Source organism: Zalophus californianus, chromosome 14, assembly GCF_009762305.2.
Source record: "Zalophus californianus isolate mZalCal1 chromosome 14, mZalCal1.pri.v2, whole genome shotgun sequence".
NCBI lineage: Eukaryota > Metazoa > Chordata > Mammalia > Carnivora > Otariidae > Zalophus > Zalophus californianus.
Window position 1 is genome coordinate 8,833,338 of NC_045608.1, and position 25,283 is coordinate 8,858,620.

Sequence of the window (25,283 nt, forward strand, 5' to 3'; positions counted from 1 at the left end):
TGGAGAACTAACCTTACCTGATTTCAAGACTTATAAAACTACGGTATTGAAGACAGTGTGGTATTGGTGCAAAGATAGACACATAGATCAATGAAACAGAATAGAGTCAGAAATAGACCCACATATAAATGGACAAATGATTTTTAACAAAGGTGCAAAAGCAATTCAGTAGAGAACAGTCTTTCGCCCATTCTAAATTGGGTTGTTTGTTTTATAATAAAATTGAATTTTTTTTTAAATTGAGCTTTGAGAATTTTTTTAATCTACTTATCTGGTTACCAACCCTTCTTAAGATATATGTTTTGCAAATACTTTCTCCCTGTGTATCTCCTTGGCTTTTCATTTTCCTAACAGTGCCTTTGAAAGAGTAGAAAGTTTTAAATTTTGATGACATCCATTTTACCAGTTTTCTCTTTATGATTTGTGTCCTATACAAGAAATCTTAAGTCACAGAGATTTTCTCTGATGGCCTCGAAGTTTTATACCTTTAGGTTTTCCATTTAGGTCTATGATCTGTTTCAAGTTAATTTTTGTATAAAGATGTGCTTTTTTTTTCTTTGCGTATGGATGTCCAGTTGTTCTAGTACTATTTGTTGAAAAGACTATCCTTTCTCTATTGAATTGCCTTTGCACATTGGTTGAAAATCAATTGACCACATATGAGTGGGTCTATTTCTGGACTCTCTATTCTGCTCCATTGATCTGTGTGTCTGGCCTTTCATCAGTACCACACTGTCTTGATTACTGTAGCTTTATAGTAAAGTCTCGCAATCAGGTAATAAAAGCCTGAGGTCTTTTCTCAGTTGGAGAATATTTTTTTTGCCATCTGGAGAGGCTGGGGATGAGAAACGCTTTGTTTGGGGCCCCAGCAGGCCCTGGCTCCTTTATATTTAAGAGATTGTTCTTTGGACATCTTTCTCCTTCTGTATTTATCATAAGTAGCAAGAAAAAGCCAGATGACACTTTCAGTGTTCTGCTCTATCATGGAGTTCATTACATACATTTTCTCTTTTCCACATTACTGCAGGTGACAATCTTTCTGCCAACCACAAGGTTTCCCTTTCTTTCAGTTTCAAACAACATTTTCCTTAAGTCCTCACCGACATCCTCCACAAAGCTCTATAGGCTTTTAGTATCTCCAAGGCCCTGGGAGATCTCAGATGTGTGTTTGGGCTCAGGGTCTCTTGCGCAGTTGAAGTCAAACGGACCTGGAGCTAGATCGGCAGGGACATCTCTCTCCCTCATCATGGAGTCCCAGGGTCTCTCCGTGTGGACTCTCTACATAGGCTAGTTGGGACTTCCTCATAGCATGGCTGTTTCAGAGCAGCCAGACTCCCCGGCCGGGGGCTGAACACTCAAGTGTGAGTGTTCCAGCTCACAAGGAAGGAACTGCACCATCTTTTATGACCTTGGAAATGATATGTGGATAGAAGCCACTTCCACCATGCTATATGGATCCAAACAATCACAAGCTCACCCAAGTTCAAGGGGAGAGGACATTGACTCCACCTCTTGATGGAGCAGTGGCAAGCTTCTAGAAGAGAATTTGACAATAAGAGATATTTTTGTGGCCATCTTTGCAAAATATAATCTGACATAATAAGGAAACCCCTCATTTATGAAAAATTCTATATGCCAAATTAAAGAAAAAAACCTCTCATATCTGATAATTATTTAGGGCATTTCTTCATTTTGTCTTTCTTGAGACTTCCTCTGGGGATTTAGGTATCAAAACCAGTGGGATGTTGGAAGTAGCTCACACTGGCTCCTGAAAGCTGATTGTAAAATTTTCAGGAATTCGGCATGCTGGTTGTTAAACACAGCAATTATTTTAAATTACATTATATAATCTCACACTGGAATAGATTAAATTAAAAACAGGTAAAAAATATGCAACACTCATTACTTTCTAATTATTTTATGAATTTTGCTATTACCTATGCTCTTGAGGTGAAGTAGTCTGTTTTGTCTATGTGGCTCGGAACCACTGTTCAATGGTCCTTGAAGTCAAAGGTCCTTGGTCCTTCCCAAGTCCATGTTCAGTGACTCTGCACTGGTAGCTTGCCTTTGGCCACAGTGGAGCATTTCCACCATGGAAACTGGCAGTTGCTACAAGTCAGGGCTTTGTGTGGTTGCTTGCCTAGCCCTAAAAGAGAGACAGAGAACATGTTAATAATGCAGGTGAAGCTTTAGAGTGTGTTGTGTTGTATGCACCAAAAACTGGGGGAATATTCTCCCCATATTCAAAAACTGTTATCCAGTGTAGTTGCTCAAGTCATCGATGGATGAGTGAAGTTCCATTTGTGTTCCTCATTCCACTGTCTCCTTCTCCATTAATGAAAATGGAAAATCAAGGAACGTTCATCTCAGATCTACACTCATGGCTGGAGTACACCCCACGCCATCCGTCAGATCATGACGGACTTGCAGCCTCAGGTGCACAACGGATACAGAGTTTGGCAAAAATCGATGAAATGTTATCATGTATGACAAAATTTAGTGTGTATTACAAATATTATAAGTAACTTTTGTGCTATACATCCTTTATGTTCCTAAAATTTATTATTAAACAATGCATGTATGTACATGCTGGCATACATTTTTTTAGGAGAGTTAGGGTCCACTACTGATCAAATCCTAACACTGAAAGAGTAACTTTCAGTAACAGAGAAGTTAGTGGGTGTCAGATATTGTAATAGCTAATGTTCATTGGATGTTAGCTCCGTGCCAGGTGCTAGTCTAAGTCTTTCATGTGTCTTCTTTCATTTCTTCCTCACAAACCCCCTGTCAGGTGGGTACCATTTTCAAGATCAAACAACAAAGGCAGAGAGAGGTAGAGTGACTTGCCCAACGTCACACAGCTGAGAAATGACAGAGCCAGGACTTAAAGCCATGGAGACTGGATCCAGAGCCTGTGTTCTTAGTTTCAGCTCTTTGCTGCTTTTCCAGGGGCAGGGTGCTAAGTGTCCTGGAGAGTCATCAAATAATTGTAATGATTCCAATGACAGTAACAACAGTAGACTTCTACAAAATCAAATACTTTGTACCAGGCTCTATGCTAAGTGATTTCCAGGTCTTGGCATGTAATTCCCAAACATCATCCGATTTCTGCTGTTATCCCCATTTTATAAGGGAGGAAACCGAGACACAGAGATTAGGGTCACTTGACCAGGAATTGGTGGGCTGGGACTGGAACCCTGGGTCTGTCTGAATTTAGGGCCTGGGCTCTTTACCACCTTCTAGCTGAGACTCAGTCTGTCCAAAAATGATACACCCCCATGTAGGAAGCTGGAGGAAATGGATCCTCAGGGAGAGCTCAGAACCCCATTTCAACCTTGACCCCGTTCTGAGACTGCACTTCTTTTTGGAACGTCTGCCTGTTGGTGTTAATCTGGAGTAGAGGCCAGGCTTGGCACAGGGCTTCACAAAATTGAGATTCAGCAACACAGAGGCCTCATTTCAAGGGCTGCACAAATCCAGCTGGGCCCTTCTGTCCACTGTCTCTGTCTCCAGCTGCCTCCATGCAAGGAGCAACTACAGAGGCAGAGAGAAAACAGCAGGGCTGGGCCACAGGGAGGAAAGGCTAATCTCAGCAGAGGTGGGGAGGGCTGGAAGCAGAGAGGCAGAGAGAGACGCAGGGCTTTATTAATTAATTAAGGGAGGGAGGTAAAGTAGGACGGAATCCACAGAGGAAGCCAGTGCTCCGTCTTGAATTTATGGGTCACTTTTCTGGTGGCAGTTCAGGTTGCCCCGAAGAGAATAGTACCTCGGTCCATCGCTTCCTGACAAGCAAAAGCAGCCTCCGAGGCAAAGTGGGATGTGCCACGTCCTGGCTTATAATTGAAAGAACTCCCTCCCTGGATTCCAGGGACCAGCCTTGGCCATGTGGAGTGGTGATGGGGGGCTGCTCTGGAGCCACACTGCTGGTTCCAATCTTGACTGTGCTGGTACCTGCTGTGTGACCTCAAGTGAGTGAGTTGACCTCTCTGTGCCTCAGTAGCCTCCCCTGTGAAATGGTAATAATAGTACCTTCCTCATAGGTTGCAGTAAGGATTAAGTGCTTGAAATGATGCCAGATGCATAGTAAGCATTCAGCAACTGATAGTTATTATGTATTAATAAAGGATGGGGGTCTTGGAGCTGAGAAGGAGAAGAAAGGTGCCTCAGTTTACCATGGATTCCACATTTGACCCGAAAGCCAGTGGGTGGTGGTGGTGGTAGTATCAGGTGCCACTAATAAGAGAAATGTAGTGGGAAGGAGAGTTATGGCAGGCACTGTGGTTGCTCACTGACAGCACACCCCTCTTTTCTTCCTTGCGAGAGGCAACTTCGGGGGGATTCTGGGAAATTTATCTTCCCTAATAAGAGGGAAATATGTTATAGAAGAATCTCTCTGCTCTAAGACTTTGGTTATTTCTTCCTCTGAATGTAGTTGTGTGAGGATGTGATGCCTGGAGCTGTGGCAGCCATTTTGTGACCATGAGGGGAAGACCAAGAAAATAACACAGACACAGCCTAGGGCTCTGAGTATTTGCAATTCTTCAAACCAACCCTGGGAGACTTCTCCAGATTTCTTGTTATATGAGAAAAATCAACCCCTGTTCATTTAGGCCAAGGTTTGGCAAATGTTTTCTCTAAAGGACCACATAGTAGATTTTTTTTTTTTTAAGTAGGCTCCATGCCCAGTGTGGAGCCCAACACAGGGCTCAAACTCATGACCATGAGATCAAGACCTGAGCTGAGATCAAGAGTCAGACACTTAATCGACTGAGCCACCCAGACACCCCAAACATAGTAGATTTTTTAAGTATGAATTTGTGGGCCATATGGTCTCTGTTGCAATGATTCAAGTCTGTCATAGACTATATGTTAACAAAGGGATGTGATTGTGTTCCAATAAAACTTTATTTTCGAAATTTCACAGGGGCCACAAATTTGCCCTGTGAAGCCAACCCTTATTTTTGGCCATGTTTCCTGAAATTACTGTTCCTTGAGCCCAAAGCATTTCTAACAGTATATATGGGATGCCTTGGAGGGCAGTCTCTCACCCCAAATGCAGCTGTGTTCACAGGCCCTCATTGCCATTAGTACTTACAAATTTCTTGTAAACGTATTAGTACATCTGTTAATTTTCTTCTACCAGTATCCCTTCCTTCCTTCCTTCCTTCCCTCCGTCCCTCCCTCCCTCCTTCCCTCCTTTCTTCAACAAATATCTGTTAAGCATTTGCTTAACAGAAACTGTGCAAATGCTAGGGCTACAATAGGGAACGCTGGATCCTGCCCTTAGGGAGCGCTCATTATATAACAAAGGGAATCCAGAAAGGCTTCCTGGAGGAGGTGCTAAATTAGCTCCAAAGGATGAGTAGGCATTGAAAAGGTGAAAGGCAAAGAGAGCATGTGGGGTTGGGTAGGTAGAAGAACATTCCAGGCAAAAGTCCTCGGGTAGGAGGAGACCTGGCACACACATGGCTGGAATGGGGACAATAAAGGAAAGAGTGGAGGAGAAGAGCCTAGAGAGGTCACGTGGGGCCAGATCACATGGGTCTGCAGGCTACCGGCTTTCACGTTGAATGTGATGGTGCTCCTGGAGACTTGAATACAGAAGGACAGCAACTTATTGATGCTTAACTCAGGGAGGTAGCAGGGGAGGTAGAAAGGAGATGGCCTTGAGAGATCTGAGGAGAAGGTGGGACTTGAGAGAGTAGATGAGGGAGGCATCAAAGATGACAGGCAGGGCTTTGATTCTCGACTATTTGGTTTCATCTCTAAGGAAGAAGTGATACGGCAGAGGGGAATTGAGAAAAGTGTTTTTGAGAACTTTATGCGAAGATCTTTATCAGAAAGAAAGAAGCAAGCAACGGAAAGGAACTCAGGATTCTGCTCTATAATCAAGTTTTGGCTTGTGTTTGTCCTGGAAAGTTAACTGAATTAATTAGACCTCAGCACAGTTATCTTAATTTACAGCATTAGGTAAAATCTATAAATGTCAAGATGTGCAGCACAGGAATGTAGTGGGGATTGTCCAAGAGGCTACTACATCTGCAGTATTCTCCACTATCCATCAGAGAGGTGCTTGACTAAAGTTTCTGGGAGGACTTGGCCCAGGAACTGTTTGGAAATGGAAGGGGATGGAAAAGTGACAGGAACCATGTGTGTGCCAGGCAATCCCTGCTGCCAGTTCCAAACACTCTACCTATTTTTAAATTTAATTTTAATGCTTATCAAAATATTACAAATACGTTGGGAATAGCCCTTATATCTGCTATGGATTGCGCATGACTACAAATAACAGAAAATCCAAATGCTGGTAACATAAACTGGAAGAGTTGATTTAAATATTTTAGTTGTTCAAAATAGAGGTCCAGAGGTGAGCAGTTGGTTAAGGTGCTCAACAGCATTAGGTCAGATGTTTCTTTCATTTCTTGGTCTTTCCTCATGACCACAAGATGGCTGTGGCAGCTCCTCAGGTCATCAATCACATTCGTGTTCCAGGCAGAAGGACGGTGGCAAAGCCTTTCCCAGAAATCCCCAGCAGGTTTCTGATTATGTCATTGGCCAAAACTGTATATTTTGATCCCTCCTAGCTGCAAAGGAGTCTGGGAGATGAGAGTTTTCCTTTTTTAGTTTTTTAGCCTCTACAGAAGAAAGTCAAGGAGAAGGAGATTGGGTTGTGTGTTGGGTGAGTCAACCCTCAGTGTCTTCTGCTATAGTCCCTGACTCACCCCTTCTCACCCTGAACTCTCATTTCCCTGAAGCAATTACTTTCAACTCTTTTAATGGTCTCTCCTTCCTCTATGTTTTATCTGCATTTTCCTAAATACAATAGTTACTCTGTTATTTCTCGATTTTTTTCCAGTCAGACACCTATTGATTCTCAACTAGAGAAGGTAAGGATTTATTTTTCTTCAGCCCTACCTCTACCTACTCCACATGCCACAGACACATACAGACTTCCCTGCTTTGTATTCTAAGTGTAGTTATGGTACTACTTTATTTTTGAAATTATATTTTATTTTTATTTTATATTTAATATTTTAAAAATAATCAACAGACTTATTTTTATCATATGATCAAGATCAGTACAAGCAGTGATAAATCATGATGACAGTATGTGCCCTTGACATGATATAATGCAAATAGCACTTTACCCCTGTGGTCTTCCTCCCAACATCTATAATCCAGTCTACTCATGAGAGAAGTATCAGACAAACCCCAGCTGAGGGACATTCTACAATATACTTGATCATACTGCTCAAAACAGTCAAAGTCATCAAGAACAAGGACTGTCTGAGAAATTGTCACAGCGAGGAGAAGCCTAAAGAGATAAAACAACCTAAGGCAATGTTGATTTCCTAGAACAGAAAAAGACATTAGATAAAACTAAGGAAATTTAAATAAACTATAGACTTTAGTTAATAATAATAATAATGTATCAATATTGGTCTATTAATCATAACAAATTTACCAGCCTAATATAAGATGCTAGTGATAGGGGCAACTGGGCATGGGGTATATGGGAATTCTCTAAACTCTCTATACTATCAGTTTTCCTGTAAATCTAAGACTTTTCCAAAAAAAAGTTTGAATTAATATTCAGTGTTTATATTATGATGATTGCTTATATTGTTCACAACTAGTCCTTATGTACTAAGACTACAACATTTTGTTTTCCCTAGAGTTAGTAATTGCCTCTCCCTTTTTTTCTTTTTCTCTTTTTTCTTGGGAGGGGGTCTTTTTGTGTTCTTATCAATAGCTTACCACAGACTCTACTATTAGTATAAATCTCTCAATACAATCAAGCACTTCAAGTAATTCATTGGTTATTTTTCGGCTCCAAGCATTACTTGATTGTCCTTTTAATCCTCCTCCTGTTAGAAGGTAGTGGTTTTTTTATTTTTTAATCTCTATTTTGCTGCTGAAGAATAACTCATAGAATTCATTAGAGAAGGAAAACAAATTGGACTCCCCTGTAACCGTTGGACAGCCCTTTCTTTCCAACACCTGGCTCTTCTCTGTAGGTTCCTTTGTGGCTGAAGTCAGGAAATTGATAGGGTATTGGACTTCCTTGGGACTTGGCAGTCTTTGGTTCAGGACTCCCTTTAATTTTTTAATTTTTTATTTATTTTTTAAGTAATCTCTACACCCAACATGAGGCTTGAACTCACAACCCCGAGATTAAGAGTCACATGCTCTATGGACTGAGCCAGCCAGGTGTCCCCAGAACTCCCCTTTAGACTGAGGAACAACAACAATAATCATAGCTACCATTTGTTAGCATGGTCTGGGTACCAGGCACTATGCCAAGCATTTACATATAGGATCTAATGTGATCTGTAAAGCAAGCCAGTGAATTTGTTACCTTGGGTGGGGCACATGCCCTCTCCAGTGAGGCACTACCCCCAGAATTCTTGTTTCACATCTGCTAACTTTATTCATTTACTTCCCTGTCTGGCTTCCTAAAAGCCATCTAAATTTGGGACCCCATAGATTCCCCACTCTAGGTAAGGCTCTGTCTCCATGTTCCAAGGGAGAGATGACCTGGCCTCAATCAATCTCTGTGGCCCTCCTGCAGCAGCTAAAGCCATTCACTCATATTGTGGGACTCTGCCCTCAGCTCCTTTTCCCTCCTGCATGCTGGGGTGATGACAGCTGTCAAGAGGGGTCAGGCATTTGAAGTGGGAAGTTTTCCTGACCCAAAGAGGGTATTAGTACTTGCTGGCTGCAAGTTTCAGGGCTTGCCTTGGGGCTGACTTCTCTTGTAATCATTTACTTTGAGATTCATGCTTCCCTTTAAGAACGCTTGGGTCACCTACCCTGAATCTGGCACTTTGTCACGTATCAAAGCATCTACCCCACAAGGTCATGTGCCTCTGGCATCTTCCCTCTCATGTGTTTCCATCCAGTTAAGGCCCTGCTCCTGCGGCTAGGGCCAAATGCCATCTCATTTCAATTTGCCACCTTTAGTGAACACCTACTATGTGCCGGGCATCAGGCATTATCTTGGTGTTTCTCCAACTACAGTCATTGAAATTCCCCTTCATAGTTTTTGAAAATTTCATCTGTACTATTTTCGACCTAGTATTTTTCTTTAAATTGGCCCCCTTTTTTATTTCAATAAATTTTATTTGAAAAGGAACTTTAGATCATTGCCATCACTGAAAAACCAATATCAGTTGCTTAAAGACAGTAGCATTAAAAATAAAAACAACTAGTAAAATAAAAACTGTCAGGGTGCCTTGGTGGCACCGTTGGTTGAGCGTCTAACCCTTCGTTTCAGCTCAGGTCACAATCTCAGGGTCCCAAGATTGAGCCCCGCGTCAGGCTCCATGCTCAGCACAGTCTCCTTGAGATTTTCTCTCCTTCTGCCCCTCCCACTCATGCTCACTCTCTCTCTAAAATAAAAATAAAATCTTTAAAATGTAAGAACTGTTAATGTCTGTCCAACTTATAATTACCTCTAATACCTGCCAATCATGTATATAGCCAGGGTAGGATTTTGTCTCCTTTATACCTCACCATGCCCCCATAGGGTGGGTTCCATCATCATCCGCATTCTACAGAGGTGGAATTGAGGCTCACAGAGTGAGGGACTTGCCTAGGAAATAGGGCTGGGAAGTAGTAGGACTGAAATTCAAATCCAGATTTCAACCATAAGCCTTGGGGTCCAAGGCCCAGTCCTGGTTCTTGAGATGCCTACACGAGTCTGTTTCTGTTTTCTTGGCTGTCACTGTTGTAGGAACTGAACTTCCTCAGAGCCATGAAATCTACTTTTACACCCTTTAGGCATTTATCCACACATGTAAGAGGCAGAGGTCACTGAGAGAGCTTCCTGATGATGTGGGAGAGCCCTAAAGTTTCTCACATCACATGAGCCAGCCTGGTTCTCCACCCATCCCCTCCAACCACCAACTGCACTGGTCTCTCCAGAGAATCCTCTATCCTGTGATTTTTCCAAAAGCCTCCTCCTCTTCTTTAGCTTCAAGGAGGTGGTACTGGTTTGGGGTGTATAGAATGTTGCATCATTCATGACTCCTTTATTGCAGGTGACACTCAATGGCTTACATACATAAGAGGATTTATTGACTCATGTAACTGAGAGGTCCTGGTGTGAAGGACTTCAGGCATAGATGGATCCAGGCCTTACACTATGTCATCTTGCCTCAATCTATCTCTCTCTCTCCTGCTGTCATTCACTCCTCTTTCCACCTGCTTCCTGGCTCTCCTCCTTCCTTTCTTCTGTATTGGCTTATTCTCTTGCAATGGCAAAAGTGGCCATCAGCAGCTCCATGCCTACAATTTATCAGCTTGATGACTCCTGTAGAAAGAGAGCACTTTTTTCCTAACAGCTCCAGGAAAAGTCCCAGGCCAAATCTCAGTGGCCCATTAGATCAAAGGCCCCTCCCTGAAACCATTACTGTAACTCTAATTGGCTGGGCCTGGGTCAAGAGGAGATCACTCATCTACCTAAACCACATGCACTACGTGGGAGGGGGTGGTCTCCCAGAGGAAAATCAGGGTGCTTTTACCAGAGGAGGGCAAGGAGATGTCTGGGAGGCTAGACAACAGATATCCCCTCTGGACATAAAGTTGGTATTTGCAAAACAGCAGCAAGACCCAGATATTCCTATTACTAGAACAACAAAGAGCTGCATCACCTCATTTCTTTGGACTACCGTGGTGTTTTGGGGAAGGTTACCAGGGCCCAGTGACTGCTACTTCAGCCCCTGTTCCTGATGCCCTGAAAGAGCTGACTTCTATCCTCTCCATCCCTTGCTTCTCCCACCTGGGAGGCAAGGAGATTCTGCCTAGGTACATCGCCTTTTAACTGATTAACCCAGACATCTTGAACAGGTTGCTTCTCTCTCACCACAAACCTTCAGCCAATAAACAGCCCTGGGGCAAGAAGAATTTAGACGGAGGCCAGAGTGTGTAGCTCAGGAGAGAGACTAAGAAGTGATTGGCAAAGGAATGGTGATCCTCCCTCCCTCTCGCCCCCTTTCCCCTTCTTTCCCCTCCTCTTCCTTCCTCTTCTCCATCTCAATCTCTCTCACTATCCTCTGCACCCCGACTCTCTCTCTCCATGCACATGGCCCTACAAGGTTTCCCCACTGCCCTAAGTTTCCTGTATTTAAGGTCTTAGCACAGCCTGAGTAGCTCCCCTAATTCTGATTTTTGGACGAGAGAATCTGATTGGCCCAGCCGCGACCAGGAAACCCCAGCCTGAGCCAATCAGCTCCGGCAGGGTCGGGTCATGTGATCTCAGGCCCTGGCGCGCGTGCGCGAGAGAAGACCAGGCCTCTTAAACAAGGTGGTGGCAACCGGGAAGCCGTCTCGGAAGTATCCCTTAAAATCTACCATCCTGACTCTTAAATCTAGTGACTTTTTACGTTTTATTTTTAAAAGCAAGCCTTTCTTAGGGTATTCGTGAGGTGGAGGGTGTGAGGTTTGCCTTGCTGGTGATAGAAAAGAGACTTAAGAACATTGTCAAAATTTCAAAAAAACCTCTCCCAGCAACAGCCCTTCTGCGAAGACAAGGCTGTGGGAGCCACGGCGCTCCTCTGCGCAGCACTCCTGGGCCTGAGATAACATTTATTTGGGCGCTTGCATCACACATGTGCCACATGACGGATTGCTGGACGTTGACAGCATGGCTCCGATACTAAAAACATATGACTCCATATGGAACGCCGTGGTGTGGGGTGGAAATCCTGGACCGCTCGAGGCTGCAGATGGCCATGTATAATTCACGGGATTTGTAAGACTCTGCATCTGCTCCGTTGCTCATTCTTCAGTTGTCAGACAGACATAATCCCGAGCCTCTTATTTTATAACACAGATCTGCCAAAGGGAGTGGGGAGGGGAGGCGGGGGAGGCAGAGCCGCTGCCAGGAGAACTCAGAAATAATTTGGGGGAGAACATTCGGCGTGTCAGCGAGGACAGAAGCACGCACCACAGGAAGCCCAGGCGAAGTTGGAAACCGGCTGCTGGTTCCCTGGTCCCTCACAGGAGGCCAGGTTCCTGAGGAGGTTTCCGGAAGGAGGTATGTTTTGATCTTGTCTCTATGCTGGGGCCTCACTGTGTGATTTTGGTTCAACCTGGATTGGCCTTGGGGACAAGCCAGTAGGTCAAATGTCAAGATATGGAGACCTTTTATTACATCAAGTCAGCCTTTCTTACACACTGCCTCGTGCTGTCAGATTGCAGCATTATGTGGCAAAAGGAGGACTGATTTTGCGTCGCTTCCTTCGGAAGCCTCTTGAACCCTTCTTCACTAGATGAGGTCCCTGTGACAGTCTTTGCTGGTGCCTAACTCCTCCACCCCACGCTGGGGTCATCTGCACCCAGATTTGGTGCAGGACAAGGGTTTCTGGTCTGGGGACTTTATTTTAGATGTCATATGCTTGGCCCATGAGTAGGACAGGCCAGAATGCCGGGGAGGTAACGACCCCGCCCAGGAGCTGTTCTCAACCAACAAGGGAAGAGAGGTGGTGAATAAATATTCCAGCTTCTCACCCCGCCCCCCAAGGCAACTCTGAGCTGTGTTCTGCACAATTCTCCAGAGGGCCCCCGAGCCCCAGTTGGGGGGGGAGAGGTGAGCCCGGGTTGCCCACTGTGTAAAACTTGCTTATTACCATGTCTTTGTTAGCACATATCCTGTTCTTGCTTTAACTTCACTTCTCTACCTGCACTTCCTGGAATCACCTCCCTCAAATCTGTTTGCTCTCAAATTCTCGCCTCAGGGTCTACTTTTGGGGAACCGAAATTAAGACAGGGACCCTCTTTCATGTTTCCTCAGACTTCTAGATTTCCTCTATCATACTATTGTTCATATTTGGTTGCCAACACCTGGTTAAATGTTTGTCCTCCCTCTTACTCCAGGGGAGCAGAGACTGTTTCTGTATCTTATTCTCCATTGTATCTACAGTGCCTCGCACCTAGTAGGTGCTTAATAAGCCTTTGTGACATTAACACTGTGAAATGCTCCTGGCTTCCCTACTCACCAGCTATGAGATCTTTAGCAAATAACCTAACACCTCTCAGCCCCATCCATTCCCTCATTTGTAACAAGTGGACAATAATATCTGTCTCATCTGCTTCACGGAGTTGTAGTGAAGATCAAATTAAAGGACCATGGAGGAATTATAGTAAATTCTGAAATGCTCAAAGCAATGACCCTACCAGGTCTCAATTTCTAAAAGTGTGACCCTCCTCTGGTTTATAGGGTCAGTTTCAGATGGTACTCAAAAGCAATTTTATTTGAATAATTGCATATTTACTTGAGTTAAATTAGGAAAAAAACCTAAGTAGCAGATCAAACATTTTAAGTTTTAATTAATACATTTAAGTATTAATTGGGGATGCATTTGGTTTCAAATAACTGAAAACCAACAGTGACTTAAACAAGTAAGGAGTTAAATTTTTTTCAATTACCAGGATTTTTGGACATCAGCAGTCCAAGGCTGGTGCAGCTATCCAAGGATGTTGTGAAAGATCCAGGCTCCTTCTAATTTTCTGCTTTCATTCTTGGCATGAGGCTTTTATCCTCATGGCCTCAAGATGGTTGCTCTCCTCCAGACATTGCACTCTCATTCCAGGCAGGAAATAGAGAAAGAGGGGGAGGGGAAAAGGCTGTACCAGCTGAGTCTGTCTACCACCACCACCACCACAACCACCATCACTAGCATCATCATCAGTTTTTTTTTTTTTAAGGTTTTATTTATTTATTTGAGAGAGAGAGAGAGAGCATGAACAGAAGGCAGAGGGAGAAACAGGCTCCCTGCTGAGCACGGAGCATGACATGGGGCTACATCCCAGGACGCTGGGATCATGATCTGAGCCGAAGGCAGATGCTTAACCGATTGAGCCACCCAGGCGTCCCTTTCATCATCAGGTTTTTAATTCGGAAAGCAAAGAGTTTTCTAGGAACTCCACCCAATGGATTTCTGCCTACCTTTTATTGGCTAGAATTAAGTTCTCCGACCACTCCTACCTACAGGGACGTCTGACAAGGCATTTTTAACCGGGCATGTTGCTTTCCTGACAAAATTGGTAAGACTTCAGAAATAGCTTAGCAAAATAAAAGGAGTAGGTTTAAAGACAAATATTAAATAGACAATAATACTGCTAGAACCAAGTTTGAGAAACATCCACTCCCTTTGCAACATTCCTCTATACTTATCTTTATTACTCAGAATTATACTTTGTTTATACTCTTTCCTTTCCTTCTGGCTCTGGTACTTGTGGATTTCTTAAAGGCAGGGCTGGGTTTTATTCAACATTGCATCCCAAGCACCTAGCACACTGCCTGGCATGGAGCAGGTGGGGCACATATTCCTAGTCCTTGTTTCATGTATTTGTTATTTATTATTCATTGTCCTCAGCAAGGTGCTGAAACACTTTGAACCAAGTCTTATGGCTTTCTTAAAATAAAATCAATCAGAAATATTATATCGGGTGAAAGAAGCCTTCTATGAAAGAGTATATACCATATGATTCCATATATCTGAAGTTCTAGAACAGACTACACTAATCTATATTGAGAAAAATCAGAACATCAGTGTCCTCTTGGGCAAGCAGGTGTAGGTATTGACTGAGAAGAACAGGAGGGAAATTTCCGGGCTTGGTGATGGTCTGTACTTTATAGGGGTTAGGGTTATGTGGTTTGGCCTTTACCAAAACTCATGAAAAATGACATACAAAAGATTTGTACATTTCACTGTATTTCAATTTCACCTAAAAAAGAAAACAAATATTGAACTCTACAACCTGATAAACAGGTTGAAGTGTTGAAGAATGAAGTGTATGATGCCTGCAACTTACTTTGAAGAGAGGGAGAGGAAAGGATGTATGGCTAGATGGATAGAAGGATGGATGAGACAAACATAACTTTATGTTAATTGTAGAACATGGGAGGTGGGTACCTGGGTGTTTACAACTCCTTCTACTTTTCTGTATGCTTGGAGCTTTTCATAATAAAATATTGGGGAGAAAAAGACCAAAAAAAAACAAACAAACAAACAAACAAACCTCTGACAACACCGAAATAAGATTGAAGAAGGGTGCCATATTAGTTTGTTAGAGTTGCTGTAACAAAGTACCACAAACTGGGGATGTTCTTATGAGGTAGCTCAGGCCTCCAAGCATGCGGATTCCAGGGAATAAGGTGATGATCTTTTATGACCCAGCTTCAGAAGTCACAGAGCGCATCACTTCCTCCAGACTCCATTGGGCAAAGCAGTCACAAGCCCATCAAGATTTCAGTGGAGAGGACAGAGGGACACCACATCTCAATGGGAGAACCGTCTAAGAATTTGAGGTCTCAGTTTAAAACTACCACCCATCTAGAGAGGCATTATCTGCCACCCAGCCTGTTTCTCTCGGGAGAGGGAGAGAGGAGAAAGAAGTTTCTCATCTCTGCAAAGAAAAATGAAGTTGGGCCGTTACTCAGTAAATATATTGCTCCGTGACTTGCTTTTACTCGGGCAATGAGGGCTTCCTTTGGCCTAGCTGCAGCTGTAAGAGCCAGCGGACACCAGGTCACGGCACTGGACATTGCGACAGCTGATTTTCCCCCTTCTGTCCCATCTCAGTCCCTGACCTTTTGACTTTGAATGCACCACCCACCCTTCCGTGTGGTTCCTCCCCTCCCTGCTCCATGCAAACCTCCCACCCTCTGTCTCCAGCCTGAACAAACTCTCTTACTTGGGAACAATGGGAGCCTTCCTCATCCTTCCCTTCCTCGGGTGGGCCACCATCTGTATGAGAATCCAGATTACCCTTGCAGGCTGCGCTGGCGATTACCTCTGAGAATCTCTTCAAACCAACCTCTCCTGGCAGGCTGGGGGTAAATCAGGGCTGCACAAAGGGAAGAATGTTATCACGGTAAACCAGGACGGGCCCGTCTTGGCTCCGTTGCAGAAAACACACTTCACTCATGCAGAACACGCCAATTGAAAAGATTGTGGGTTAATCAAATCCTTTTCTCCTCTGTTTTTATCAAACTCAAGAGGGGCTGGCCTATTAATTAGAAACGCTTTTTCATGTAAAACACGGGCACTTTGGAGATAAGGAGGGAAGACCCTTGATTCTACAGTCACAATGACGTTTTAGTTATTTCATTACAAGATGCCTCATTCACCGCCGGCCCCATGGACACGGTGCAGGCCTCCCATGGCTCTCCTGGAAACACTCCCTGAGACTCAGAAAGTTTCCCTGCCAGCAGACAAGGGCAAGAGTTTCTTTTCCTGAAGTCAGGAAGCATTGAAGACCTCGCATTTCTATACAGTGCTAATAGAAAAATGTAGCAGGCTTTTATGGTAGCCACTAGCCTCCTGTGGCTATTTAAATTAAAATTAATTAAAATTTAAAATCTCTCATTTCAAGTGCTCAATAGCAACATTGTGGCTAGTGGCTCCTATACTGGACAGCGCAGATAGAGAATATTCCCATCATTACAGAATGCTCTATCACCGCTTCTTTCAGTGAGCTCACAAACCTCCTCCTATTTGTCACTTGGGAGCAATAAGAAAAGAATGCCAGGATGGCTCAATATGAGCCATCTCTTCTCCTGGAAAAAGACAAGACCCTACTATATTCCTGTAGTGACACTCGTTTGTGCTTCTTGCCCAGCACTATTCCCCTTCTTTTGGCAAAAGTACCCTGATTTTTTTTTCTGGGAGACACCCCCCTCCTACCTGCTGCTCACCCGCTCTTGTGTGGTTCGGGTGGGGCTGACCTCCCTGCCTAGCTTCAGTGGAAGGCCCAGGACATAAGCCTGAAAAATTGGAATATTCCTTTCCCTTGTCCTTGTGATCAGTTTAATCATATTGGCCTGTTAGGAGTCAACTCTAGGATTTCAGCTGGAATCAGTGGGAAGGGGTGCTCTCTTCCCGTTGGGATTGCCAGGCAGTGGGATATAAGCCAGGAACTGCAGGTGGCCGTCGTCCCTTATCCTGGAGAGTCAGCTCATAAGTGACTCCCCTGCAGAAGAAGACAGAACAGAGAAAGACAGGGAAAGAGAGGGTCTTGGTGACACCTGTAGACCTTTTGGATCCAGCTGTATTTGGCAACAGATCTAGCCCTGAACTCCCCAGTCACATGAAGCTATCACTATTAATACCTTGGTGCTACTCATTCTTCCAGACTCTCTTCCACATCCTCGTGCTTCGGCCTGTTTAAAGGGGGTTTCTGTCACTCATAACCAAAAGAATTCTGGCTAATCTATGCTCTGAGAATGCAGATCCGTTTACAAAGGAAAAGGAGGCTATTTTTTTTCTCTACTGACACATTTCTGGTCTCAAGCTATTATTAAGATCCACTTCATGTGATAGGAGTGTATTTGTTCCAGATGGGTCTCCCTGCACGTACCTGGTTTCAGAGGGCCCTAGCTGGATCATGAAGCTCCCTGACCCAGGGGAGCCAGTTCCTTAGGCTGAGGCGACACCGACCAGATTCCCTCTTTGTTAAGAATTTGGGTAAAGTTGAAATGAAAACTGACTGAGTTGGTGGTGGGGCCGCATCAGTGGGAGTGCTAGACTGAATGGCCACATACTTCACACTTTGGCTGCTAGAAGCCTTTGGGAACTCTGTTCTCCCCTGTGCCTTGGGCACATGTCCTTTTCATAACCCACCTTGAACTTGAGCTTGTTAAAGCAGGTGTCTTGTTCCCAACAACCAAATATGCCTGGTTAAGAGAATATAAAAAACTTGAAAGGTGTTGTATTTGGACCAAGCGATTCCATGTCTAGGAATTTATTTCCAGAAGGAGCCAAAGTATATGTCCAAAGATTTAGCTATGAGGATATTTAGGGCAGTACTCTTTATCCTAGCAAGAAGCTGGGAAGAACCTATTTTCAATAAGAGGGGCTCAGCTAAATGCTTTCTGAGACACAGTTTTAGGCACTTAATAAATACTTGCTGAGGGAATGAATGAGGGAATGGTATTTACCATTACCATAGGTAAACACACACACACACACACACACATACACACACACACAAAGAAAAAGAAACACTAGATAACCATAAATTTCTGTTGGAGAGAGGGATCACTTAACATGGAATATAGTTTGATATATTAAATGAAAAAATGTTAAGAAACGGTACATATACTCTGTATGATCTCATTAAAAAAGAAAATCACCATATGTTTGCATATACATAGAAGGTTTGGAAGAATCATTAGCACCAAGGTGTGAATAGTAATAGCTTCTGAGTAGGTGCAACTGTAGTTTTTGTTGTCATTGTTGTTTCTAATGTATTCCTGCTTGTTTGCTTCATTTTCATTTTGATTTTTGATAATGAGTATTGCTCTCACTGCACGATAGTACCAGCCTTCTCCTCTCTTACATAAAATCGTCAAATGGTAATATTTCTATCAAAACAGGATTAAACATTCAAATGAATTTAAGTTCTGGGACTACCAACCAAGGATTCATACTTGCTCTTGATAATCACTGGGTGAACAGCACTCTCAGAAACGGAAGCTCAAAAAAAAAAAAAAGAAAGAAAGAAAGGGGGTCTCACCCAGCTGCCTCCCATCTCCCCTTCCCACCACTACTCTGTGTGATTTGGGAGGAAGACTGCCTGTGGTGGTCAAGAGCAGAGACTCAAGAGTTCAAATCCTTGCTCCACGATTTAGTGGGTATGTAATTTGGGGCAAGTTGCAGAAGCTACCTAGACCTCAGTTTCCCCACCTGGAAAATGGGGGTATTATATATATTATATGGAGAGCAGAAAGTTGCCAAAGGCTCTGATGAGGTGATGCAGATAAAGGTCCCAGCCCAGAGCCAGGGCTCCACAAGCAGTACTACTGTCACTTGAAAATCAGGAGATGGGAAACTAGAATTCCTGGATGATCTGCAATTCCGAGATATATACCCAAAGGAATTGAAAATGGATGCTTGTAGGCCGGTGTTCACTGCAGCATTATTCACTGTAGCCAAAGGGCGGGAACAACTCAGATGTTCATAAACTGATGAGCAGATAAACAAAACGTGACATAGCCATACAATGGAATAATCTTTAGTCATAAAAAGGAATGAAAGCACTGACACCTGCTACAACCTGGCTAAACCCTGAAAACAGGATGCTCCATGAAAAAAGCCATACACGAAAGGCCACATACTGTATGATTCCACTTAGGTGAAATGTCTAAAATAGGCAAATCTGTAGAGACAGAAAGTAGGTTAGAGGTGATCAGGGGTTGGGGGCAGGGGGAGGGAGGAATTATGGCTTCATGGGTAGAGAGTTTTTATTTAGGGTGATGAAAAAATTTTGGAAATAAATAGTGGTGATAGTTGCATCACATTGTGAATATACTTAATGCCACTTAAAAATGGCTAAAATGGCAAATTTCATGTTACATATATTTTATGACAATAAAACATTTGTTTTTCTTTTTTTTAAATATTCATTCATTTATTTTAATAAATAAAGAATAAGGGGGGCAGAGGGAGAGGGAGAGAATCTCCAGCAGACTCCCCGCTAAGCAGGGAGCCCCATGTGGGGCTTGATCTTACGACCCTGAGATCACCTCCTGAACCAAAATCAAGAGTTGGACACCCAACCAACTGAGCCACGCAGGCGCCCTCACAATAAAATATTTTTCAAAAAATCATGGGGTGAGGCCGGGCACACACCGTCCTGCACGCCCCCGCCCTCTGCAACATGTTGCGCGCCGCTGCGCTTGCCGCCGCTGGCCTCGGGCCCCGCCTGGGCCGCCGTCTCCTGTCGGCCGCCACCACCCAGGCGGTGCCGGCCCCCAACCAGCAGCCTGAAGTCTTCTACAACCAGATCTTCATAAACAATGAGTGGCATGATGCTGTCAGCAAGAAAACATTCCCCACCATCAATCCATCCACCGGAGAAGTCATCTGTCAGGTAGCCGAAGGAGACAAGGAAGACGTGGACAGGGCAGTAAAGGCTGCCCGGGCCGCCTTCCAGCTGGGCTCACCCTGGCGCCGCATGGATGCGTCTGACAGGGGCCGCCTGCTGAACCGCCTGGCTGATCTGATTGAGCGGGACTGGACCTACCTAGCAGCCTTGGAGACCCTGGATAACGGCAAGCCCTATGTCATCTCCTACCTGGTGGATCTGGACATGGTTCTCAAATGCTTCCGTTATTACGCTGGCTGGGCTGATAAGTACCACGGGAAAACTATTCCCATCGATGGGGACTTCTTCAGCTATACCCGTCATGAACCCGTCGGGGTGTGCGGGCAGATCATTCCGTGGAACTTCCCGCTCCTGATGCAAGCCTGGAAACTCGGCCCAGCCCTGGCGACCGGAAATGTGGTGGTGATGAAGGTAGCTGAGCAGACTCCACTGACTGCCCTCTATGTGGCCAACCTGATTAAGGAGGCTGGCTTTCCTCCTGGCGTGGTCAATATTATTCCTGGATTTGGCCCCACAGCTGGGGCCGCCATCACCTCCCATGAGGATGTGGACAAAGTGGCCTTCACAGGCTCCACCGAGGTTGGCCGCCTAGTCCAGGTTGCCGCAGGGAGCAGTAACCTCAAGAGAGTGACCCTGGAGCTGGGGGGAAAGAGCCCCAATATCATCATGTCAGATGCAGATATGAACTGGGCTGTGGAGCAGGCCCACTTCGCCCTGTTCTTCAACCAGGGCCAGTGCTGCTGTGCGGGCTCCTGGACCTTTGTGCAAGAAGATGTGTACGCCGGGTTTGTGGAGAGGAGCGTTGCCCGGGCCAAGTCTCGTGTGGTTGGGAACCCCTTTGACAGCCAGACTGAGCAGGGGCCGCAGGTGGATGAAACTCAGTTTAAGAAGATCCTTGGTTATATCAAATCTGGGAAGGAGGAGGGGGCGAAGCTGCTGTGTGGTGGAGGGGCGGCTGCTGACCGTGGCTACTTCATCCAGCCCACCGTGTTCGGAGATGTGCAAGACAGCATGACTATCGCCAGGGAGGAGATCTTTGGGCCAGTGATGCAGATCCTGAAGTTCAAGACCATAGAGGAAGTCATTGGGAGAGCCAACAATTCCAACTATGGGCTGGCTGCAGCTGTCTTCACCAAGGACTTGGACAAGGCCAATTATCTGTCCCAAGCCCTCCAGGCTGGCACTGTGTGGGTCAACTGCTATGATGTGTTTGGGGCCCAGTCCCCATTCGGTGGCTACAAGATGTCCGGGAGCGGTCGGGAGCTAGGAGAGTATGGGCTGCAGGCATACACCGAAGTGAAAACCGTCACGGTCAAAGTGCCTCAGAAGAACTCCTGAAGAACTGTGCCGACTCCTGGCGGAGGTTGACATCAGCAGCAAAACCAAGAAAAATGACACTTGTACACTAGAAGTCTCGAAAGAGAAATTCTCTCACAAAATCTCTTGATCAAGAAAGTCTCAGGGGCTCCTGGGTGGCTCAGTTGGTTAAGAGACTGCCTTCGGCTCAGGTCATGATCCCGGAGTCCCGGGATCGAGTCCCGCATCGGGCTCCCTGCTCAGCAGGGAGTCTGCTTCTCCCTCTGACCCTCTTCCCTCTCGTGCTCTGTATCTCTCATTCTCTCTCTCTCAAATAAATAAATAAAATCTTTAAAATAAAATCATGGGGTGAGGGTGAGTTCTGATTGCTGAATGCCTGCTTCAGACAACTCACATCTTCTCTTTGAATTCAACATCCCATTTGGTGACCAAATCAACACGGATTGCCAAATGCAATCAGCCACATTAATTTACCCCCAAATTAGGCCCTAGGGCCCTGCCCAGGGTTGGAATGGGATAGAAATGCATGTTTTAGTCTCTCTATTCAGTGCAATGTTTGTTGAACATCTACTGTGTCCCAAACACTGAGCCAATTGGTGGAAATGCAGTGACTCACACCCTTTCTGCCCTCCTAGAATTTATGTATTAGGTAAAAACTGCATAGGGGCACCTGGGTGGCTCAGTCAGTTATGTATCTGCCTTTGGCTCAGGTCATGATCCTGGAGTCCTGGGATTGAGCACCGCATCAGGCTCCCTGCTTAGTGTAGAACCTGCTTCTTCCTCTCTCTCTGCCCCTTTCCCACTTGTGCACGCGCGCATGCGCTCTCTCTCTCTCTCAAATAAATAAATCTTAAAAAAAAAAAAACCTGCATAATCACTTTGGCCTTAGAGGAAGTATCAAGAGCTCTGGTAACCTAGAAGGTTACTAACCTTGTTGGATGCAGGGCGTACTCCCAGGAGGTTTCCTGGGGGAAGTTGCATTTACTCTAAAACCTGAAGAATAAAGAAAACTAACCAGAGACAGAGCCAGAAACCATGTCAGGTTAAGACCCTTACCTCAGACCTAAGCATGGAAGAGATTATGAGGGGGCCCTATGTGGGGCTCAAAAGAAAAAGAATACTAAACAGCAAAATAGGTACAAGGGAACTCTAAAAAATGTGATTTCCCCTGTGTTCAGTGCTTTTTCAGAGAAAGATAAACATTTAAATTATTTCAAACACTTGGAGCATCTGCTTTACTGGTGCCCCATGCATGAACTGAATCTTTTCATGACGATGAGAAAAATATTCCAGACAGAGGAAAGAGTAAGTGCAAAGTCTCAGAGGCAAAGTGGGCAGGGCTTTTCCTGAGAATTTCCAGTCCTTGAGTGGTGGGATCATAGCATGGGAGGGGAGAGCAGCCAGGTGTGAAACTGGACAGGAAAATAGGGCCCAGGCATGAAGATTCCTTGTGCGTCATTTGAAGAGTTTCAACTTTATCTTCAAGGCCATGGGAAGTCACTGAGTTTAAGCTGGGAAATGACATGGCACAGTGTTTTAAAAAGATCTTCTTTCAAAGTTAACAAAATGAGATATTATTAGCCGTAGTGGTTAGAGAAATTGCTTAAAAAAAAAACCCTGCAGGCACAGTTTTTAACTTGATAGTGTTTCATAGACATTCTGGAGTGGGTTTTTTTTTTTAATTCATTATGCTGACACTAACTATCAAACCCCATTCCCCTGAGCTCAGCTGTGTTGTAGCTGAAAACTTGTTGAGTATGTTTACTCCACACACCACCCAATTTTCCAAATCTCTGCAAATTTGCCCTTAACAGTAAAATACTGGGTACAGAGCATCTTTCCACTCCACCCAAATTACCCCCTTGGCGTGTGCTAACAGTCTGATACTATGATAGTTGTTATGATGGAAGAGATTGGAAGCCCTATCTTATTTGTAAGCCTTTCTGGAGGAACTTGTGGGAGTTTCCTGCTGCAACTTTGTTGATATCACAGCATGGGGTCATTGGCGATTCATTGGTCCTCTGTAACAGGAGAGACTGGATATGCTGCGGTAACAAACATCTCCTGTCTTCACAGCCTACAACAACACAGGTTTATTTCTCGCTCATGTTATGTGTTGATCATGGGCAGGTTGTGTCTCTGTTCCATGTCTCCTTGTTGGGGTCCAGGCTGATGGAGTGGCCTCTATCTGGGACATCACTGGGCTTGTGGCAGAAGAGGAAAAAAACATGGCGAGCGATGTTTGCTCTTAAAGCTTCTGCTAAAAAGAAAGGTGAACTCTTCATCTCCCCATCCTTTCACTCTCCCTCCATTGGCTGTCTTTTAGCCATTATTAATATTATCCTGAATAATTATAATGATAATGAAAATAATTAGACTAAGTCTCATTTATTGAGGACCTAATGAGTCCCAGCCATTATGATAGTGCCTTCTGGGCCTCATCTCATTTAATCCTCTGCAACAGGTGCTCTTATTATCAGCAATTCAAAGATAAGAAGATGGAAACCTTTGTGAAATTTAGAGACTTGCCTAAAATCAATGGCTAGTGGGGCGCCTGGGTGGCTCAGTTGGTTAAGCAGGCTGGCTCAGGTCATGATCTCAGGGTCCTGGGATTGAGCCCTGCTGGAGTGCTCTGAGCTCAGCAGGAAGTCTGCTTCTCCCTCTCCCTTTGCTCCTCCCCACCACTCATGCTCTCTCTCTCTTAAATAAATAAATAATAAAATAAAATCAATAGCTAGTATGCGGGGAGAGTTTGGGTTCAAGCCCGGGAAGTCTCACTCCAGACCTGGTGTTTCCAGCTGCCATGTCTTTGCTTCCTCCTTTTCATCAACTCCTCTCTCCTCTTTGACCTCTATACCTATTGGTCATATTATTTACGGCCCATATCACCTAATTTCTCTACTATTGCAAGCCCTATTACTTGTTGCCTAGACTATTGCAGTATCCTCATAACTGCTTTCTCAGCCTTAAGGCTTTGCCTTATCTTGGTCACACTGCCATATTTCTCTTAGGGAAGCATGGGTTTGATCATGCTCCTCTTCTGCTCAAAAATCCTTGTGTCTCCCCACTGTCTGCTAAAACAAGCTATAGCTTGGCATCCAAGCCTTCCATATCTGACTTCAGCCTCGTGGAATCTCAGTTTGTTCTTCTTCTGTTCCAGCTAGATTGGATTGATTGTGCTGAGAACATTATTTACACTCTTACATTCATTCTTAGAGATTCTCACCACCACCACTCCCCAATTCCCACTGAAAATTTCCATTGCTATTACTTGAGTATGAATCTCAGCTTCCCCTCTGGATCTTGAACTCTAATGGGGAATCATATCATGATGCGGGAGGGCAAGGTATAAAAGTATCCTAACAGTGTTCCATAAAAATAGGTTGACAGAAGTAAAGAACAACACTTCTCTGCCAATAAAGCAAAGCCAATAGGACAAAAGCAGAAAATAGAGAAGTTTTATACTAACTTGCATTAGAAAGAGCCCAGCCATCATGTATTTTTTTAATTAAGGTATAATCATTTAAAGAGCACATATCTTGAGTGTCCAGTTCAATGAATGTTGGCAAATGTATACCCTCTATAACCACCACTCAGCTCGACGTACAGAACATGCCCAGCATCCCATAAGATTCCGTCACCTCACTTGCCCATTAATACCCATCCCTACCTCACCAGAGGGAATCGTTATTTTAACCTTGATTCATTTTGCCTGTTCTTATCCTTCACATAAATGAATTCATACAGTGTCTGGCTTCTTTCACTCAACATAATTTCTGTCTCTCATAGTTTTGATTACTGCATAAAGCATAAAATGATTTGCACAAACTTAAGAGAAAAAGTTAACATTGAAATGATGGTTTTCACCAAGAAAGGACATGGAGAATGGAAACCAGTTTGGGACAATGAATCCCATCCCTGTAGCAAGATGATGCAATGATGGAAGGAACCAGAAGTTTGGCCCTAATTTAACCCCAGGGAAAAGAGCACATTCCCACATTAAAATTTTTCCCAGGAGGTTAAGGGTGGCAACTGGGTGGAGGAAAGAAAGGGGACAGAAGAAGGAGAGA

The 25,283-nt window shown here is 44.3% G+C and overlaps 2 protein-coding genes across 3 annotated transcripts in view; both read left to right on the plus strand.

The window, feature by feature from the left end:
* The first annotated feature begins 11,432 nt into the window (after positions 1-11,432).
* The window catches only part of CUX2 (cut like homeobox 2), a 324,656-nt gene continuing 310,805 nt past the window's right edge, over positions 11,433-25,283 (plus strand). For both annotated transcript variants that reach the window (XM_027575570.2, XM_027575571.2), the window contains exon 1: positions 11,433-12,040. The gene's annotated coding sequence lies outside the window, so the exon portion shown is untranslated. The remainder of the gene's footprint in view (positions 12,041-25,283) is intronic.
* On the plus strand, positions 19,647-21,376 carry LOC118356251 (aldehyde dehydrogenase, mitochondrial-like). The gene has a single exon (XM_035723901.1). It carries the CDS (start codon positions 19,669-19,671, stop codon positions 21,232-21,234), a length of 1,566 nt encoding a protein of 521 aa, XP_035579794.1. The 5' UTR covers positions 19,647-19,668; the 3' UTR covers positions 21,235-21,376.

Bases quoted from the DNA above. Each gene is read 5' to 3' on its own strand.
- LOC118356251 (XM_035723901.1), top strand. From the start codon at position 19,669: ATGTTGCGCGCCGCTGCGCTTGCCGCCGCTGGCCTCGGGCCCCGCCTG.